Raw genomic sequence first — 22,082 nt, forward strand, 5'->3', positions numbered from 1 at the left:
AATTCATATTTTTTAATAACTTAATTGTACAAATTATATATATATATATATATATATATATATATATATATATATATATATATATATATATATATATATTTTGAGGATCAGTGACACCAAACTATCATTAATAATTATGTGTTTTTATTATAATTTAAATTCATATTTTTTAATAATTTAATTGTACAAATTACTAATTATGTGTGTTGATACAATTATTAACTTAATTGTATGGGTTCAGGGCTCGATAATTTGTGGACCAGTGACATCAAACTATCATTAATAATTATGTGTTTTTATTATAATTTAAATTCATATTTTTTAATAACTTAATTGTACAAATTACTAATTATGTGTGTTGATACAATTATTAACTTAATTGTACAAAGTTTGCATTTTTAACAACCAGTATAAGATACTTAAACAAAAGAAATTCTAAGCTAAAATATTACACTTTACTACGCTTTAGATTATTTTTTAGCGTAGTAAAATCTAGACCTTTTTAGCGTAGTAAAACGTAAACCCTTTTAGCGTAGTAAAATTTAGAGCCTTACTAACCATAAACAACAAATAAATTTAATTGCAAATAAAACACAAAACGACATGAAAATACATATATATAAATCAGGATATTAACAGACAAATTTATTTTACAAATTTATATTTTTTTAGAAAACACTAATATTAAATTCGGATAAATTTAACATGCTAGTTTTGGGGAAAAAACACAAACCGAAATAGAACACATACAAATCAAATAATATGCATTATTATAAATGTTTCAACTTAAAATAAATCGAAATAGCTCGATTTAGAATTTTCGAAAAGCAAAAAGATTGAAATTTTGACTCCGGAAGTGTGAATCAACAATAACACGAAGCTCTACTCGAATGTGGGACCTACGTTCTTCAAGTTTTATGTGTCGGGGGGACCCAAAAAAAAATTTAAAAGGAGGGCAGAAACGGGTATGGGGTGGGGGACCAAGAAGAGAGGAGAAGGTTAAAAAAATGGAGGATAAATCGATGAAAAAGACGGAAGGGATTTAAAAAATGTATGTATAGCGCCAGGTATTGTGGCGCTATATCTGTGTCGTGTCAACTTTTACAGTATAGCGCCACAATACCTTGCGCTATACATTAACGGTGTCATTACTGTTAATGTATAGCGCCAGGTATTATGGCGCTATATATAAAAATGTAATTTTTTGTTCCCACCTATTTGTGTACTTTGAGTCCAAAAGAACCGCATTTTGGTTCCGGACCCGAGTATTTGGGATGTCAAAAACTAGAGCCCAATCATGGGTTCTGACAAATTATGAGAATAGCAATCTCTGTAACGAGTAGCTGTAGAGCATCTCCTTAAAAAGTACAATTATTAACTTAGAAAAGAATTCAAACAACACCAACTAGTACTACTGATTCTGCAGCACCACACAAACTTTCTCGGGACTTGTTTTCAGATATTCAATGATCTGTTCCAAGAACAAGGCAACCAAACTATGTTTTGATTAATATTAAACATATGATGTAAATGGGAGTCATTTTTGTTTTCTCTTTTGCTTACAATTCACACTAATTACAGATCCGCTATTTCTTTTCCATCTAGAGATTAAATTCCTTCATATTTTTTATAATCATTTAGGCCAATTTATCAACACCTGGACTAATTTTATGAGTAACTATTAGTCTATTGCACTTTTTACCAGCATAAAAATTAGGTAATTTTGTCCATCGTAGTTTGGACATATAATAAAAATCACCAAATATTTTTGAGGAGTAACAACTAGAGACGAAAATTTTGAAGAAGAAATAAGTAATATTTTTTTGTATTTACTAAAATTTGAATCCGGATTGTTCATAGTTTTTATCTATTTCATCGACAAGAACACACTGGCCAATCATAAGTTACTACTCCCTTCGTTTCAATTTATGTGAACCTATTTCCTTTTTAGTCCGTGCCAAAAAAAATGACTCATTTTCTTATTTGGAAACAATTTACCTTTACACAAAGATTTATAGCCACACATAATATATGTGACTCATTTTAGACCACAAGATCAAAAGTGTTCTCTCTTTCCTTAAACTCCGTGCTCAGTCAAATGAGTTCACATAAATTGAAACGGAGGGAGTAACAGTTTATTTTTAGCAATCGAAGAAAATTATCGAGATCTGACACTAATGAAAAATCCAACTCTACCTTGGACCTGCATCTTAAATCACCAGTACTATTAATTAGTCTTTGATTCATGTTATTTTAGCTAATCCTAGAATCTCGTACTCGTGCGCTTGCGATAGTGTCCCAAAATGAATCAAGGGAATGTATATTGAGTTTGAGTTCATATTTTTATGGCCATAGATCACGTATTTCTATCATCAAACAAATGATAGAAAATCACGTATTACTTCATTTGATAGATTGATAGTATGAATTAGTTAGATAATTTTTCATTTTGGATTTGCATTAACTTAATTATTGAACTACTGAGAGCTAAAGTCTAATAAACATTCTTTATTTTCTTTTAGAACACGTTTGACCATAAAAAAAATTCACTTTTTTCAAATCAGTATTTGGCCGTAAAAATTTCAAATTTCATTTAAAGTTGAATTTCGAAATTTTTCAAAAATTTAAAAAATCCCAAAAAGCTATTTTTCAAAAGTTTCACTTCAAATCACTCTCAAAAATTCAAAAATAACTCAAAACTTTATTCATGTCCAAACACAACTCTAATTTTCAAATATAATTTTCACTTAAAAAATTTTTCCACTTTTTTCTTGGAATTCCACAATTCTTATGTCCAAACGCCCACTTAATCATTGAGCTGTCAAGCAACAAGGGAAAACGTAAGGTGACGAACCTGCAAATATTTCAAACTACATTTACTATCATCAACCTGTAAATAACAAGAAGCCCTAATTGGTTAATATAGCAGCATTCGGTATACAATGACAAATAGTCTGATTTAATTTCTCACTTAAAACTTCGTGATTTATGGAATTGCATTTACCATAGATTGAGCTGTCAACCAGCAAGAAAATTTTAAGACTAAGGTGGCGAATAACTGTAATATTTCAAACTACATTTACTCTTTTTTTTTTTTTGAAAGATTTACGTGCAGGCCATGTTGGATACACAACCAGGTTGAGTGTTGGACATGTATTTATGTGAATGCTTCCGAAACTAGACAGAGCAACTTGTTTCTTGTTTTCTTCCTCGTTTAATTATTTTCTCGACCAAAAAGGGGTAAGAAAAGAAAAAATAAAAACTTTAGGATAACTAGTTTGGATAAGATGTCATTCTCATATATCTGCAATCTTATGTAAGCGATGATCATGAAAAAAGCATCAATTTGATGAAAAGTGGATAAGTAAAATCTTTGCCTTTGATCCGTTTCTAAGAATGTAACCAAAATAAACTGATTCTTTCCCTCATATGTCAACTGTAAGACAGGGTCTTATTCATTAATCAACTAAATGTGTAAGAGCAGTGGCAGAGCTAGGGACACAAGGGGTTCATGAATCGTTCATCCTAATCCCCTTAGCTGGAAAATTATATTTTATACATAAGATCAAAATTATATTTGTGTGCAAATAGTATATGTTAGATGAATACCTTTGGCTCCTTTGTGCGCTTATTTTCTCATATTTTGAATTCCTTTAATGAAAATTTTAACTCCGTTAATATGTACGTAAGAGATAAGGTTCACGGAGCTGGGTGGATCAAAGGGGGATTTTTGTAATTCAGCTGTTTCGTCATGCTATGGATTGTAACTGTTTTTATTGTTTATACTAAGATTTTCATATCCCCCCCCTCCCCCCTTTTCTTATATAATTCTGTTACGTTTGTACTCTTAAGAAGAAAACAAACCAAAATAGCGTAAGTAAAAATCATGAAATGGTTCTTTTATGTCCACTACAAAGTTATATTACTTGATAAAAACTAGGCAGAAGAACGTACAAAATGTTTTTAGGTTTTTCAAATCGAGACTTCAGTCCTTTTCCGTTTCGTCTTGTGGATTTCATTAATTAGATACATTGATTGTGTTAAAAAAAAATTATAATGTGTTGTATTAGGTTGTGTTTGCCTTGTCTTTTAGATAAAAAGTTCCACGTACTTATAATAGGTGGTTACTTGTAGCTATCTGACTTTTCTTTTAGCTAATGCAGTTAGCTGACTAGATAGAATAAAAATTCATTTACAAGAAGTTAAACATGGATTTTTCTATTAAGCTGTTTGAATATGGTGTGGACTGTGGAGGGTTTGAGTGTTTGACATAGTATCTGATATATTGCTAAATACATGGAAAGAAGAATCCTCAATATAGGAATTGCTAGACATTTTCTTTACAAAAATTATCACTACGAAAAATTCGGAATTTAGCGATCAAACTTGGTCTGTCCGGATTAGCGACCAAAGTTGATCGGTAAAAAGGAGAAAAATATTTTATATTTATTTTATATAAATTACCGACCAAAGTTAGTCGGTAAAGTGGTCAACAGGTTGACCCATATGGTCAGCATTGTATAGTCAAAGAAAATTTCACATTACCGACCAACTTTGGTCGGTAAAGTGGGACCCAATTAAAAAAATTAATAGTTATATTATTATTTAAAATATTTTATAAAATATAAAGAAATCTTATTTAAAATTACTGACCAAAGTTAGTCGGTTAATACAGGGGAAGCATTTACTGGCCAACTTTGGTCACTTTTTTTTTAATATCTGGAAAGTAATCGACCAACTTTGGCCGGTTATTTGGTCAACATTGGTCAAAATTTGAATCACTTTTATATTTATTATCTAAATAATATAAATGTAATCCGTTAAAGCTTTTGTAATACAAGGGATGAATACACTAACATATACTATAACATGTTATATCTGTAGTTAAAGTAGTACAACGAAACGTGTTATATATATATATATATATATATATATATATATATATATATATATATATATATATATATATATATATATATATAGGTGAGACTTTTTGTTTTTAATATTCAACGATGCATCTAAGTAAGTTATAAGTCGTTGAATTAATTTACAAACAGATATATTTGATGATAAATTATATATACTAATTAGGATCTTCACAAGTACGTCTATCAATCCCTAAAAGAACACGACCCTTATCTATATAGATATAGATATAGGTGAGACGTTTTGTTTTTAATATAGACTTGTGAAGATCCTAATTAGTATATATTATCATCAAATATATCTGTTTGTAAATTGATTCATCGACTTATGACTTACTTAGATGCATCGTTGAATATTAAAAATAAAATGCCTCACCTATATATATATATATATATAAACGTCACACGTATATCTATATCTATATAGATAAAGGTCGGGTTCTTTTAGGAATTGATAGACTTGTGAAGATCCTAGTTAGTATATATAATTTATCATCAAATATATCTGTTTGTAAATTGATTCATCGACTTATAACTTACTCAGATGCATCGTTGAATATTAAAAATAAAACGTCTCACCTATATCTATATCTATATAGATAAAGGCCGATATATATTAATTATCTAGTTAATATAATTTACTTACATAGATGCTATTATAATCTATTAAAAGTAATTATCTAGTTAATATAATTTTTTGTAAAGATTATGCTTATAGTTTATAGTTATTTATAATAATTGTAGTTAATAAAATAAATGTTTATAGTTATTAATAATTTTTTATAGCTTATAATATGTTAAAAATAAAAACAAAAAATAGTTTTTTTTTTTTGTGAAAACCGACCAAAGTTGGTCGGTATTTGGTCAAACAGTCAACACTTAATGTACCGACCAAATTACCGACCAACTTTGATCGGTAATTCTTAAAATCAGAAATTAAAAACGGGTTTCCTCCCATTTCTCTTATTTTCTTCCCCAAATTTTTCTAACTCCTCCTTATTCCCCTTCTCTATTTTCCCGACACAAATCCCATTCCCCACCCCGTGTAGCCACCGCCCAACGCCGTCCCCATCGCCGGAGCTGCCGCTACCGCTGCTCCGCCCCTCTCCTAAACCCTAAAAAATCAAGGTTTGAAGTACAACCCATTTCTTGGTTATTTCTAGTTTTTGTTTCAATTATTTGAACATTGTATTTTATTGCTTCAATTAGTGTTTCAATTCTTTGAACATTGTATATTATTGATGACTAGGGTGTCTTGTTTTAATTAGTTTTGTTTATTAATTTTATTAACTAATTAGTTTAATTAGTCTTGAATAATTTAGTAAGATTTGAATTATACTTTGTAGAGTCTTGAATAGTTTAGTTAAAATCTAGGGTTTAGTAGTAGTAGTTGAACGTTTATTTTAAGAATTAAAATTTTAGGATATAAATTGAAATATTAGGATTTGTAGTTGAATGTTTAGTTTATGAATTGGACCTTTTGGATATTAAATTGAATTTTTAGTTTATAAATTGAAATTTTTGGATATGAGTTGAACTTTTAGTTTATGAATTGAACTTTTAGTTTATAAATTGAAATTTTAGGATATGAATTGAACTTTTAGGATTTGTAATTGAACTTTTAGTTTATGAATTAGACTTTTAGTTTATAAATTGAAATTTTGGGATATGAATTGAACTTTTAGGATTTGTAGTTGAACTTTTAGTTTATAGAAAGGATTATGATATGAAATAACTAAATTAATTTGCTCTTGTTTTATTTGTATAGATGGAACATCGTACTTGGATATACAATAAGAATTATTCTAATCGGCGGGGATTGCGGGAGGATTTTGTAGAAGGAGTTGATGACTTTATTAGACATGCTATGTCACTTCCACCATACCAAAGTGAAGGAGTAATTAGGTGTCCTTGTGTTAGGTGCGAATGTATGAAGTTTGAAAAATCGGAGGAAGTTAAGCTTCATCTTTATAGGAAGGGGTTTATAGAGAATTACTTTATGTGGACTAATCATGGATAGATCGATGGTAGCCATGGAATATTTCATAACATGGTTGTTGGTGAAAGTAGTAGGTCGGTGGAGAATACAAATCGTGATTCTAGAATTCATGATATGGTTACGGATGCTTTTGGGATGCACTTCGGGGGTGAGCCCAATGAAAATGTTGAACAAACTAATAATGATGACGCAAAATATTTTTATGAACAGTTAGAGGAAGCTAGTCGTCCACTACATAAAGGAAGTCCGCACTCTGAGCTGTCTGTTGCAGTTAGATTATTAAGTGTCAAATCTGATTGGAATATTTCTCAAGAAGCCATGGACTCTTTTATTGACCTTATGAGTGAACTAGTTGACCCTAATATCAAATTACCTGGTGATTTCTATAAGGCAAAGATATTAGTTTCTAAGTTAGAACTTTCGTCAATGAGAATTGATTGTTGTGAAGATGGTTGCATGTTATATTATAAAGATGATGCAACTTTAGACAGTTGTAAATTTTGCAAAAAGCCTCGTTTCAAGAGGCTTTCCAAACTAACATGGAGGAGTTCATCCGCACTCAGCCAACTGGTGAATCGGGCGAGCTAACCCAACCTTCGGATGAGGATGCTGAAAGAATATGGATGGAGTCTGTTGGCGGTCTAAAATGGGAGAAGGTATACGGTCTTCCTACTAAAAGGTTTCATCGCTATAAGTGTGGAATGCAAGGAATAGGGACTTCCTCGCAAGGCGAGAAACTTGATGGGGAGAGCCTCTCCGCTATGCGAGAGACTGCGACAAAGCTCACATCCGAGCTAGAAGCGGCCAAGGAAAGAGAAAGGGTTAGAGATGCTCAATTCCTTGGCATGCAAGCTCAGATCAGAACTCTCCTATCTACTGGAGTTTTACCATTTCCCCGGTCTCGTGAGTCATCGCCAGAGGCTCGACTTGAATGTGAGTGTTCCTTCCGTCCTCCCCGTGATCGTTCATCCCGTCCTCTCCGTGGTCATTCTTCACGTCCTCCACAAGACCCTTCTCGACACCATCTTTTAGATGAAAGTTCATCAGACGGTGATGATGATGTTGTACAAAATACTCCTTGACTTGTATATACTTTGAATTAGACAAATAGAACCGGTTCTGAACTAGTTGTAATAATTATTAACTTGGTTTTGGATTTTTTAGTTATATTGAACTTTAATTTGTTAGTTTTAATGTATTTATTGAATTGTGTTGTTGTTGTTGTTGGCATAAAATGCCTGTTTAGGAATTTTGGTATGCTGGCAGGTGGTGTAGCTGCCAAAACAGGCATTTTATGCCAAAATTAAAACCCAGAAACCGATCAAATTTGGTCGATATTTAATTTTTAAAAAAAAATCTTCTGATTAGCGACCAAAGTTGGTCGCTTAATCTTTAAAAAATGAAAAATTAATAATTTCCGACCAAATTTGATCAGTTAATGATCAAGAATTACCCAGATTTCATATTTACCGACCAACTTAGGTCGCTAATTGTTAAATTTTAATTTTTTTAAAAAATATATATTTTAATTTACCGACCAACTTTGGTCGCTAATCTTTAAATTTTAAAAATTAATAATATAACGTAATTCACATACACCGACCAACTTTGGTTGGTAAAATTAAATTATTAAAATATGTTACCGACCAAAGTTGGTCGCTATGTGCTTTAAATTGCACAGTTGGTCCTTTTACCTTTGCGACCAACTTTGGTTGGTAATTAGCGACCAACTTTGGTCGGTATACAAAAGCGACCACTAAAATAGCGACTAAACCTGTTTGGATGGGTTTTGGTTGGTATTTTGCATAAACAGACTAACGTTGGTCGCTTTTTGTGGTCGCTAAAAACCGAATTTCTAATAGTGTATATGAAGTGCGCAGGCAAATTCTGCAAAGGAGAATTTTCTATGTGTTTGACAAAAAGTATAAAAAAATTATTAAATTAATGAAATAAAAGGATAAGGGGTTAATCCTAGTTAAATAAAATGACCTTAGATCTAAAGTCGGTTTATGCGGATAACGTAGAACCACGTCGAAGTGGGTTTAATGCAATACACATTAAATGTTATGGATATTAATGGAATGAGAATAATGATAAGCAATAAATAACAATAAATGGTATTAAATGTAAATAGAGAGAATGATTCATCTTTCTGACAATGATATAAGACAAATGACTATGGGAATATTGGAGATTTTCTTGGATCTGATGTGAAAAATGTAGAATAAACAACAAATCGAATCTCTTTGGAAAGGAGATATTTGTATTTTACTAGAGAGTCAGCTTTTCAAGAGAGTTCTTATCAAAATAATAATACACGCCTTTTGCCTTATCTCTCATTCTATTTATATGGGATATTCCCAAAGAACCCTAAAAGTACAAACAGACAGAATATTTAAGAGAATATTCCCTCTGAAGATCTCAATACTAAACTAATCGTTACTACTATCTGCTCTTCTCGACCTTGGTCGCGGTTGACCGCTTGGCGACTCGTTCCGTTGATCACTGGTCGACTTCGGCCAAATTGCCCATAATAAGTTACAAATTACTCACAATAATCATCTCTTCATGCTGAATTTCCTCGATCGGATTTTGACCCATATAGTTAGTCCCTCCGCTTATCGAGGTTGTTCTTTGATCGACCTCGGTAATCGAACTTTATTAGTCGTAGTCGAGAAATTCAAGTGGGTAGGTCGAGTAGTAAAGATCACGGTCGAGATGGTAACGTGGCATTTTGAGGACCACACTTAATGACGTTAGTTCAGAGTGACGTCACGGCCTCACACGTCATCATTATGCATCTTCTCGAGGCGTTGCATTGTTTCCCGTGTCCTTGTTATTTCGATCCCTGTGTATTTGATGGTTAATTGTCTCGATCCGAGCACCGATGTTCTCTATAAATAAAGGGGGGAACCCTTTTGAGTGAACCTTTACATTTTCCAATCTTTGAACCTGCATCTTTTCTTCTCTTCTTGTTCTTTATGTGTTCCTACTCCAATTGCTTCCATCTTTTGCACTCTTACTCTCCTTTCTAGTTCGAGTGATTCCTGTTGTTTCTACCTCTTTCGACTTCGTTCTTCTGTATTTACAATCAACCAACAATGGTGGATACACCCATTGTCTCTGGTGAGGTTCCTGAACCAACTCCACTAGGGGTGAGGATGCCTCCTCATGATGATGATATTGTTGTCGCAGCCGAGGATGAGAGCTTTCCCACCGTGGAAAAAATCATTTCTCGTAACGATAGGGCCAAGTCGAACTTCTCGAAGTCACCTGCGGACGAGCCTGAGTCTGTGAAGTCCGAAATGGGTGCAACCCATCTTGCCGAGCTTAGGGCCAAATACAATATCCCTGCCCATATTGACCTGGTCCTAGCTAGGAACGACGTAATCCATATTTATCATTTTGGATATTGCGCATTTTATGCGTACCTGTTTCAAGCGGGTTATTCTCTTCCTCTTCCCCTGTTGGAGGGAGGAATTTTTCCGCTACTACGGCATCTGTCCGGCCCAGCTCTCCCCCTATATTTACAAATTATTTCTTATGTTGATAAATTATGCGAAACTGGCAAACCGTGGAATTTCCATCCGCCATCTGCTACATCTTTTCGCGCCAAGCTTTCACAGGGGTACGATGATACTCAATATATAAACTTTCGAAGGGTGCCATATCTTGTAAAAATGATATCTTGAAGCCATCTTCTAAAAAACTGAGATTCATTTTACTTTGAAAGTTGGAAAATGCACCTTATTCAATTTGAGTAACCTTAGCTCTTAATTACTATTTGCGGAAGTTGACTACATTCAAAGGAGAAACTAATGTTTCGTAGAATTAATGTAAGTCCATAGTTAGCAATGTTATCCTTAACTCGGTTTGCTTCAAGATAACAAAGCTGATCTTGATAGATATCTTGCGTTAGACTTCGATTTTCTTTTTTCTAAATAACTTCGGATTAGCTAATTGAACGCACCTCGACTAATAGTACCTCTTTTAATCCCTGCTATTGTGAATTAAAAGTAGTGAATTCGCTTCACTTAATTCTTAAATTTTCTGCATTAATGTATAACTATTAATTCAACGTCCCACATGAGGACTTGGAATATCACTGGTTCCAAAGAAAAAACATGCTCCAAAACTCTTAAGTAAGGAAGGGACGTAAATAGTTTGCTTCATCTCTGGTAAAAAAATAAAAATCTTAGGATATAATAATAGTCTAAAACTAATTGGAAGAATGACAATGACTAATCTATGGAAGAGGGACATCTGTTTATTCAAAGTTTAAAATCATAGGAGAAATTTTCTTACGTTTCTTTCTATATTATTAGACTAGTTATTACAGATATTCTTTTAAATATGTCTAACGAACCGTTGGCTATATTACAACTTGACTAAATTAATGTCGTACTTATCCTGAAAAATAATACAAGATCAAATATGATGGAGAAGAAAGATTGGTGTTCCCTCCGGTCCACAATAAGTGACCAATTTGCTATTTTGATCCAAAATAAGTGTCCATTTATATAATTAAGAAAAAATTCAATTTGTTTCTCCAAAATTACCCTTATGTACGAATTTCTAAAAAGTCTTTTACTCCTCACATTAAATTATGCTGCAATGTTTTAATTAAGGATAGTTTAGTCACACTAATTATTTTTGTCTAGAATTTAGTATTTCCTTAATGAATGTGCCCCAGGCAAGTTGGTCACTTATTGTGGAACAGAGAGAATAACAAATAAGATTTTATTTTTTTTAATTTTTCCCCCGGTATTCAATATTTATATTAGAACATCGATTAATTCGTGTTTGCATCAAGTAAGACACATTAAATGGCGAAACACTTCTTACAAGATCTCTTACTGGTGGAATAAATCCTATTTATCGTATCACAATCCTTGGTGGATGATTAAGAACCACCAAGAATTAACATTGTTTTCCTTTCTTTATAATATTTCTGTTGAATAAGAGATTCTCACTATTATTAAAGAACCAAACATTAGAGAATTATTTAATCAAGGAAACAAACATATTTGTCATCATCCAAGCATAAAATAAATGAAAGGAAAAGAAAAAAAGAGCAGAAATATTAACTCTAATGGTTAAGAGAATATGTGGATAGTCATCTTAAGCCATATGGTAATCATACTATTAAAACGTTCCTTTTTCTCACCCAAAAAAAAATGTTCCGTTTAGTAGGATAACCATATTCAATGAATTTAGAAGCTAATTACAGTATTATTCCATAAAGTAGGATACTATATTATTTAAATTTAAACTAAAACTGGAGGTGCAATTAAAAGAAGCAATAGAACATCCAGGTAGGACTCCACTCACTAAATTCAAAATTTAAATATAGGAAGAATATTTACGTAATCAGATTATCAAACAAAGCATGAAATTAAAAGAAAAGAAAAACAAATAAATCGTTACAGGTAATGACATAACCATGCATGAAAGTCAAGGAATCAGCTTAATTTGGATTACTTCATTTTTTTTTTCTTTTTTGATGTCCTGACATATGTTAAAACTTAAAACTTCACTAATTACAAGAAAGACAATAGAGAACTTAATATAACGATTTATTTATTTTTTGATTAATTTTCCATTTTATAAAATTACTGGAGTAAAAGATAATTATTACCTCTTTTATATTATACGTACAATTAGGTTGCCTAGCAAGTTTCTTTGGTATGAAGTCATTTTTGGAAAAATATATTTCATATTTGGTTAGTGATAGAAAATAGTGTCCAAAAAGTCATGTAGTGAATTTTGATATGAAAGTTTGGTAAATTATAACAGTGTTTTTATGAAAATATTAAATATTAGTAATGTTATTGTGTAAGTTTTAGTTGAAGTAATAATAAGAAACTCCTGCCTTACCAAATACACCTAACATAATTTACTCAGTAGCCTTAAGCGACACTCCAGAAATGCAGCATAAAGGGATAATTAAACAACAAAATTTTAAATTTAAATTAATAAAAAATTAATAAAATCCAGACAAAAGATTTTTGTTCCTTTTGAACTAAATAAAAAAAGAATTTAAAACACTTAAAAAAGGCTCATTTTATCATAAGAGATAGGTCAACAGTTGTGGGTAGGTTGTTATGTATGAACTGGCCTTATCGCCGGTACAGGTACACCTAACGAAAATAAACTCGAACACTTGCTTCCTCCTCCACTTCCACCGCCGCCGATCACCGGAGTACCACCACCATTCACCAATGTCGATTCTTTCTCCTCCGTCCGATCAACTTTCACCTGATTACAACCATCCGTTACAGCCACATCGCCATCATCACATACACAATCTTCATCATCATCGTCGGAACCCGAAACGTCATCGTTTAATGGGACGAGATTAACCATTAATCGTCCATTAGTACGGTGAGCCTCGAAATACTCAAACCTTTTCACCTTCTCTTCTTTGATAATCAATCTGCCGTCAGGTGTATAATACCTCTTCATCACCCACGGCATTTGTGAAGTCGGCAAATTCTCCGTGTGCGCCAGCCACGGTATCGACGGCGGATATTCTCTCTCTACTTTCTCCTTCTGCTTCTCTCTCTTCATCGCCATTCTCACTTCTTCCCTTCTCTCAAATCCGCCGCCACCGCTGCCGCTGAACCACTTATAGGGTTCCAAATTCAAATCAGATTTTAAATCAACATAGCTCTCAACACCAACATAATCAGCCAAACCTAGTGAATGTTCATTTTTGGATGACTGCATGGGAGAAAAAAGAAAAATCTAAAGGGTTTTTGGGAAGAGGAGAATTTGGAGGTTTTTGATGTGATGAAGGTTTTTGCATGGCATGGGGTAATGGAGAATTTGAGGTGAATAGAGGGGTGTGTATATATAGGGGGTGAGGTGGGGTAGGGGGGTGGAATATCGAGAAAAGAAGAATATATTGAAGAAAGGGAAAACTGTGTAAAGTGAAAAATATATTTTGGCAGTGACAGCTAATAGTTTGCTCATAAAATCTCCGGGGATTGGGCTATTCATTTAAGGGATTTGTGGGTTAGCAGTGAATTTTGGAATTTTGGATAATGTATTATGGATTTTATTTTTTTGGCTATGGTAAAACTCTATCCCGGGATTTACTGAAGGTAATTAAACAATGTGACTATTTAAGTGCGAAGATAATGAAGCATGAGATTAATATGCCTATTTAAGAAGATACAAAGCCACTAGTCTTGTTTAAAGAGGAGTTCGCCTATGGTAAAAGAAAATTACTGCTTACACGTATTCTTATATACAATGTTATGTATATCCTCACTCTAGTTAATTACTTATCATGATAAATTAATATGATTAGAATATAAACTTTGAAATATATGGTGTCAATAATATTCTTCTATTATATTATTCCTACTCATTTAACAGATAAGGAAGGCCTGAAATCATTAGTTGTCAATTGAAATTAAAGTAATTTACTAATAAGCTAAGTATATTAATCACTTGCCTTAGTGCAATATGGTAAAGCTAATTAAGAATTTCAATGCACAAACTCCAGACTAACCTTAGCCATTATCCCTACATAAGGAGGACAAGAATCTAAATGATAAAAAAAAATGTATACTTGGATATTTTACTTACTATTTTCCCGTAATAATAAATAGAAAATAATATATGGAGAAGTTTTAGCAAAATAATGTAGATATCATTTGAAAAAGTTGGAAAAATATCTTGAAACTACTCACTTTTAACTTTTATAACGAGATGTCAATGATTGATGATAGTCTAGTTCTAGCATGGTACTACTTTAGTACAAGTAATATTATTTTTAATAACTGAAGAATGAAGTGGGGCTTGGGATAGTTGTTTTTTGCAAAATAAAAGGAAGACAAATGAACCTTAATTTGTACGTGTTAATGAGGTGGCATGTCAGTGTACACCTAGCCATGTAGGTTTACACGTGGGTGGCACGTGTTCAGGCACCTTCTTGGCCTGATTGTAGGACCCTTATGGTTCTACGTCTGTTCATCACATCAGTTGTGCCTTTAATATCTAAGTAATTGGCACAGCCAAGAGTTAAATTTAATAGGTATAAAATTTTAGGATAACAATTTCAAGTGTTAATATATATTTAAAATTTAAAATATATATAATAAAAAATTAATATATACAGAATTTAAACTAAAATTACAGATTCTATCGAACCCATGTGTAACACTCTCCCTTTTGAAAATATTCAATAAATATGTGGGGATAATATTTAAAAAATCACATATATAATAAACCACCACGGATTATAATATTGCAAAATGAATATTACTTTAAGACAAGAAACAGAGTTTTAGAATTTCTACTATCTCCAAATCAAGTATACATATGACATACAACCCAAATAATGATAATAAATTGACACAATTTATACAAAACCCTGCATACTACTGAATATCTAGTGCTCTGCAAGGTTTGGTCATGCGCTTATAAAATTCATATTCTTAAAAAACGGAAAATATGAATTGCTTGTATTTCTCAGAGAAAGTGTAATATCATACAATTTCCCTTTTTAATTTTTGAAAATATAATAGGAATTATCTTATAAGCGAAAAGGTTACATTATATTTAATTTGGAGCAAAGTACAAAGGTTTGAACATAAATATAGTTTTACAATTTTTAAATTTTATGACAGCAGAAATCCATTTTAAGATAAATTTTGGTCCCAATCTGGTGTTATGCACTATCCAATGAGCAATATTTAATTATTTCTCAAGCCTACTTTAACTCAGTTTCTTCACAAAAATGCTCAAACCAAGCTGATAATTTGATGGAAAATACAAATTCTAAAGCGGTCAAAAATCTATGACGTACGAGATCCCAACTCCATGAACAAAGTTCGTCCCTAAGACAAGTGTCGTAGCCACCAGCCAAATAAACCTCTTGTATATTAGTATTATTTTAATCCCAACATATTTCAGCTGAACTTCACAACCTTCTTTTTATAATAACGCTTCTTTATAAAAATTATTATAAAAGAATCAGATCGTAAGCAAACAATCATTAGGGGTTTTAATTTTTAAATATTAGTTGCATGAGCTGCTAGAGTAATCAATCAGCCATACCACAAATTAAATAAGGTGACGATAGGTGATAGACGAGATACGTAAACAACAAATTCACGCGATTAACTATAGAAAAGCTGGAAGTATTATCTTGCAATTCTGCAAAAGCTGTTTACTCGCATACTTGAGCGGATTGTCTGGCACTAAACTTGAATGACTTCAACCTTGGACACTGATTTTATTTTATTTTCGCCCTTAATCTTTTAAGATTGATATATATATACTAATAAATACTCACTTCAAGTACATTTTTGAATAAAACATAGGACTAACAGTCTATTGAGCAATTTATTTCTAGCGTTTCAAAATATTCAGATACTTAGGATGTATTTGGTAGGACGAAAAATATTTTATTGAAAAATAAGTGATTTTCTTATATTTTATTAAAATATAAGTGGTTTTCTTATAATCTAATTTTTGGATAAGTAGCAGATTATCAAAAATATATAATGTAGGCAAAAACTATGGAAGACAAAATGGGTAAGGGCAGAGGACGATGGGAGGTGGGGGTCTAGGGGTCGTGGTGGCGATGAGGTTGGCCAGCAGGGGGTGATGGGTAGGGGGTTGGGGATCGGGCAAGGGGAGGTTTAAAAATATTTAGCCAATCAAACATGAAAAAATTGGAAGATATTTTCCAAAAAAAATATTTTCCTTTCACACCAAACACACCCTTAGAATCATATTTATAGACCTATAATTACTTACTATTGATAGTTTACAAAAATAATATATATTTTAAAGTAATTAAAGCAAGAAATATGTAGAAAGAATTCAATCAGTTAAAAGACAGTATCTGTTATTTAAAATATAGAATTTTAGAATTGCGGCAATTCAATCAATGCCTTGAACCAAATAATTAAGTTACAATCAAACTTTTGAGACTAATGAAACAATAGAAAGAAGAAGTTTGATCAAGCAAAACGGGATAAAAAGTATAGAAGAAAGCTAAAGGAAACAATACAGGCATGAACTTCCAATTCTTATTCTTTTTAACTGAAAGGGAATTACCATACGTGATACTTCCTCTTCTTCTTTTTTCAATGATTCAGCTAAATTTCATTCCCGCAGACAAGGATAATTTCTCCTTCACATCAAAATTTAGATGTAATTTTGGAACTGTTGCAAACATTGAGCATCTGATTTTTCTTGTTGACATTCAAGTCAATAGATTTCTTTGTTCCATTCAAAAGTTGAAGGATGTAATACTTTCCAAATCCAAATGATTATAGAAAGTTAGCTATTAGCCATTTGGGTCCAGTTCCCCTCCTTTTCCAGAGAGCCCAGTGAAAATCAAATGGACCTAAGAGGGCCCATCAAGTCCTGAACTACTGAAGTCGCCCATTAGATTTGGATTGGTATAAAATAAGTCCCACCCAAATAAAGAAAATGCAGAAATATGACACTTTTGGGGGTGGTCTTTTAACTTTTGACCCCCGCTTGCCCCATGAACGAAACGTCAAGGTCAAAAGTTAAAAGTGTTACCCACGGGGCATGCAACAGGCAACATGCTAAACTTGATGTTCTGCCCTTGGAACAAGCGGAGACAAAAATTCAAGACCATCCACTTTAAGGGTTGTTTGTGTAAGTCACAATACTGGGCTTCACTTTGGTTAGTATTCTCCCTTAGCCAACAAATAAACATATTAAAGGTACTACTACTAAATTTGAACACAGTTTTATTAGCTTTTGCACCAAACATGACTTGAATACTACCAACAGATGATACTACTAGATGTAGGAATTACAGAGCAGAGATTTTCATGAGTTAAGTAAGATCTCCGAAACCTTAACAACGTAGTTAATGAAGTATTATTGTTGTTACTACCCCCACCATTTTTTGTTTGTTATATAAAGGACTATGGGAGATGAGGGTCGATGGGCTATGACCCTGAAAAGCTTATGACAAAAGTTCATGAAGGTTTCGACAATGGACAAGAATGTTAGTACCTCTTGGTACTTGGTATGTTTTGGATTGGCTCTGGATCTTTGATTCAATCCTTGTACAGAGGGAAGGCAACAACAACAAACCCAGTGTAATCCCACAAGTATTAACTAACTGCATGTATACAGGGGAAGATTTCACAGAAACAATACTGATCTAACAGCTAAGATAATCTGTCACTACTCTATAGTACGCGCATTATTGAGTCTGAACCTCAAATAATGGCAAACGAAGAAGCTAAACAGACATAGATATGGAATGACAGGAGCATGAAACGAGTTGGTCTACATGCAGTTAGTTAACAACAAGAAAATCTAGTGAACTCATTTAGAAAAGCAAAATGTGTATAAGGGAAATTGATCTGTGAATAAATCATAATGTACCTGGCCTCAAAACTTCTGGAGAAATGATAAAACCAACAAAACTAGATAATACCAACATCCTCTATAATCTTGGTATAACTCTGAAATACAAGAATAAAAAGATAGTACAGATTTTCTCAACTCACTAAAATGGTTTAACAAAACCCTGGTGAATATCGCTTAGTGATCACCAGGCAGAGACTTGATGATGTCCGAATCACCTGAAACAACATTATTACCACAAGTAAGCCAAACTGAGAGCTTCCCTTTAGTACTCGACTCACAATAAGATTTCGCAAAACTACAATTGAAGATCTCAAACACACTTTACCTGGGTCAATGATGCTGAGGCATGAAACACGGAAATACTTCCCACATGCTGTTCCAAGATCAACATTGTCTACACGCAAAAAAGTTGCAACGGGAAAAGAACAAATATATAAGGAGTCATGAAATTACTTGTTTTAGTTGAAGAACAAAATCACAAAATGCCCTCAATACTGATAGGTTAAACACACACACACACACACCCCCCCACATAATACAAAGGCGTCAGGCAAACACCCATGAGTCGAATAAATGACACAGAAATGCAATAAATCCTCAAACAAAGATATGTTGGGAATGTCTTTTAGTAGAAATTATGTTTAATTTATATAAACATAACACTGATTAATAGAGCTCAGCATCCCTAGCCCACCAACATTATGTTGCAGATAAACTAATGAGCACTTACCTAAGATTCATTTTTTCGCAAAATAAATGCAAACAAAGGTAAAAGTCTCAATTCCAATTTAAATCAATTGAATGAAAAGCTTTTGATTTTGACAATCTCACAGAGATAAAATTTCAGTGAACTGTCTGATCTCATCTTTTAAGATCATTAAAAACTTAAAATTCCTAAAAATAAACAAAAAATCCCTACATGATTAGCTAAAAGAGGTCTCAGCACCTCCACTCAAACATATCAACAAATTTATAGTATATCAAGTAGGCTTGGAGTTAGAAAAATACACAAAATTGAGATTTTCCATTAGCTACAATTTACAGAATTAATGCCTAAATAAATCAATCCAAATGCTGGAAGATAATTAAAATTAAAGAATAGATGAAAAGGGACTCACTTCCATTGAAATGATGAACACCAACTTTAGCAAGCATAGCATAGTACTCAATCTCTGACTTTCTCAATGGTGGGCAGTTGTTAGATATCAATATCAACTTCCCTGCAAATTCCCAATCATATTTTAGTCTTATTTACGTACAATAAATGACACAAAATTTCCACACACAAAAAAGAAAAAGAAAAAAAGAGGGTAACCTTTGGAGCTCCTGAGAGTCTTGAGAACGGTCTTGTAACCGAGAGAGTACTTGCCACTCTTCATTACCAGAGCTAACCTACTATTGATGCTCTCATGGGTCTTCTTCGTTTTCTTCCCTGTTGTCGCCATTTTTGTTGATACAAAGATCTCTGAAACAAAGGGAAAAAGGGGAAAGGGAAGTGGCCGAGCTTTCTACTGTTAGTTATATGAGATTAGGGTTTTGCGTTATGCCGCTTTTTGTGATGAGATTCACTGTTGTTTGGTCACGTGTACTGCACGTGCTTGTGAGGATTGTTGAAATATGTTAAAAGAATGTATCTGTTATAAAATATAACCCAAAATAACAATATAGAATAAGCAAAAACAAACTAAGAGATATAGAGAGAAAGAGAGGAAGAAAGAGTCTTATTTCTTCTTCAATTGTGTGTGTTTTTCTATCTATTACAAGGCCTTTATATAGGCACAAAAAGTGAAAAAAATGTCATGGAATATGTAATTGAACATACAAAATATATCATTAAATATGTCATTAAACATTTGAGATGAAGACAATGGAAGAAGATTAGACATTCACCATAATATGATATTTATCATAATACTCCCCCTTGGATGTCCATAAATAATGTGTCTCGTTAAAACCTTACTAGAAAAAACCCTATGAAAAAAATCCTAGTGAAGGGAAAAGAGTATACATATTTAGAAATACGCCTTTTAGTTGCCTCGTTAAAAAGCTTGCAAGGAAAACCCAGTGGGACAAAACCTTGTAAGGAAAAAAGAGCACAACGTGTATTAACTCCCCTTAATGAGAGCATCAAATCACATCCTTGAGCCTTCGCATCCCAATCTTGTACACTAGTTTCTTGAAGGCTGACGTCGGTAGAGATTTGGTGAACAAATCAGCCATATTATCACTTGAACGAATCTGTTGCACATTGATATCACCATTCTTTTGAAGATCATGTGTAAAAAATAACTTTGGTGAAATGTGCTTTGTCATATCTCCTTTTATGAATCCTCCCTTCAATTGGGTTATGCATGCTGCATTGTCTTCATACAAAATTGTGGGTAGTTTGTCACACTTCAAACCACATTTGTCTCGGATAAGATGTATTATAGACCTTGTAAGCACGTGATTTTTGCCCTATGAAAGAATTACTCCCAAAAAAATTCAAAATAAAATGATTTTTCTTGGTGTGCAATTTTGAGAATTTTTGTGACATTTTTGGATAATTATTCGTATTTGTATGTGCATGTTTATTGGTTAAATTAATAAAAAAATACAAAAATATGTCGCATTTTGCATGTAGGATTTAATTCTACAATTGTTAGTAATTAAGTTTGTTTTACAAAAATTGAAAATTACAAAAATATGCATCTTTTGCATTTTTAGCATTTAATGTCCAAATGTACAATTTTATGCTTAATTATTACTTAATTGTGTGTTAATTGTTATTGGGAGTTAATTTGCGCTTTTATAACTTAATAATAATTTAAGGATTTTTAGAATTTAGTTTTAGAAAAATAAAAGAAGAAAAGAGAGAGCAAAATATAAAGAAAATCGGAATTGGGCTCTTCTTCAAATTCAAGCCACAAGCCCAAAAAATACCCAACCTTCCCCATGACCCGGTCCATTTCAAATCGGGTCGACCCGGTCCATAACCCAAATACCCAACACCCCCCTATCTTACACAAAACAAAAAACCAAAAAACCCTAAAAAAACCAAAAAAACCATCCGCCCCCCCCCACTCTCTCTTTCCCTCTTCTTCTCCAAAACCCTCCAAGCTCCCCCTCCAATGGCTGCCCGAGCCTCCATCGTCTTCTCCTTCACGCCCAAACGACCCCTGTTGTTTCGTCCAGCTTCCCCCATCGTCGGACCACCCAAGTCGACCCCCCGTCCGACATTAAAACCAAACGACCACCTTTGAGCTTCGTCTCGACATCCATGGCAGAAACAACCAACGTCCATGGTTGCTTCACCATTGCGTCTTCTGCTACTTCTTCGACGAACAACGACCAGCCACAAATGACCACTGTCACTGCTTCGTCCGCCATGAACGACGTAAGCTCCAAGCTCGATTGTGTGTTGTCCAAACATCTGCTTCTGCTTCCTGCTGCTTCTGCTACGACCAAGCAGACCAAACATCTGCTTCTGCTTCCTGCTGCTTCTGCTATGACCAAGCAGACCAAACATCTGCTTCTGCTTCCTGCTGCTTCTGCTACGACCAAGCCAAGGCGTCGAGCAGCTCCTCCCAACCACTCATACCAGGCCACCATAGCTGCTGCCTCTCCCCGTCGCATGACTGCCTCCTTCACCTCCCCAGCTGCTCGTCGAACACTCCTGCTCCTTTATCGAACACTGCTGCTCGTCGAACACTAACAGCCTCTCCTCGTCGCCTGCTGCTTCGTCCAGCGAACAACAGTCCAAACGCTGCCTTCTTCTTCGACTTCTCCATCACAGTAGC

The 22,082-nt window shown here is 33.3% G+C and overlaps 2 protein-coding genes across 2 annotated transcripts; both read right to left on the reverse strand.

Moving 5' to 3' along the window:
• Positions 1-12,870: 12,870 nt before the first annotated feature.
• Positions 12,871-13,734, reverse strand: LOC104235421 (uncharacterized). Its single transcript, XM_009789181.2, has one exon. The coding sequence runs from the start codon at positions 13,651-13,653 to the stop codon at positions 13,027-13,029; it is 627 nt and encodes a 208-aa protein (XP_009787483.1). The 5' UTR covers positions 13,654-13,734; the 3' UTR covers positions 12,871-13,026.
• A 4,527-nt stretch (positions 13,735-18,261) lies between these two features.
• Positions 18,262-19,828, reverse strand: LOC104235412 (large ribosomal subunit protein eL30z-like). Its single transcript, XM_009789173.2, has 4 exons — positions 19,619-19,828; positions 19,422-19,523; positions 18,629-18,697; positions 18,262-18,518 (listed from the first exon to the last, which is right to left on the reverse strand). Exons 1-4 carry the CDS (start codon positions 19,746-19,748, stop codon positions 18,478-18,480), a joined length of 342 nt encoding a protein of 113 aa, XP_009787475.1. The 5' UTR covers positions 19,749-19,828; the 3' UTR covers positions 18,262-18,477.
• Between the last annotated feature and the right edge of the window lie 2,254 nt (positions 19,829-22,082).

The sequence above is a fragment of the Nicotiana sylvestris genome, chromosome 4 (assembly GCF_000393655.2).
Source record: "Nicotiana sylvestris chromosome 4, ASM39365v2, whole genome shotgun sequence".
In the NCBI taxonomy this organism is placed as follows: domain Eukaryota; kingdom Viridiplantae; phylum Streptophyta; class Magnoliopsida; order Solanales; family Solanaceae; genus Nicotiana; species Nicotiana sylvestris.

Bases quoted from the DNA above. Each gene is read 5' to 3' on its own strand.
- LOC104235421 (XM_009789181.2), bottom strand. From the start codon at position 13,653: ATGCAGTCATCCAAAAATGAACATTCACTAGGTTTGGCTGATTATGTT.
- LOC104235412 (XM_009789173.2), bottom strand. From the start codon at position 19,748: ATGGCGACAACAGGGAAGAAAACGAAGAAGACCCATGAGAGCATCAAT. The intron at 19,524-19,618 runs GTTACCCTCTTT...GGGAATTTGCAG, and splicing joins GACTCTCAGGAGCTCCAAAG to GGAAGTTGATATTGATATCT. The intron at 18,519-18,628 runs GTAAAGTGTGTT...ATGTTGTTTCAG, and splicing joins CCTCAGCATCATTGACCCAG to GTGATTCGGACATCATCAAG.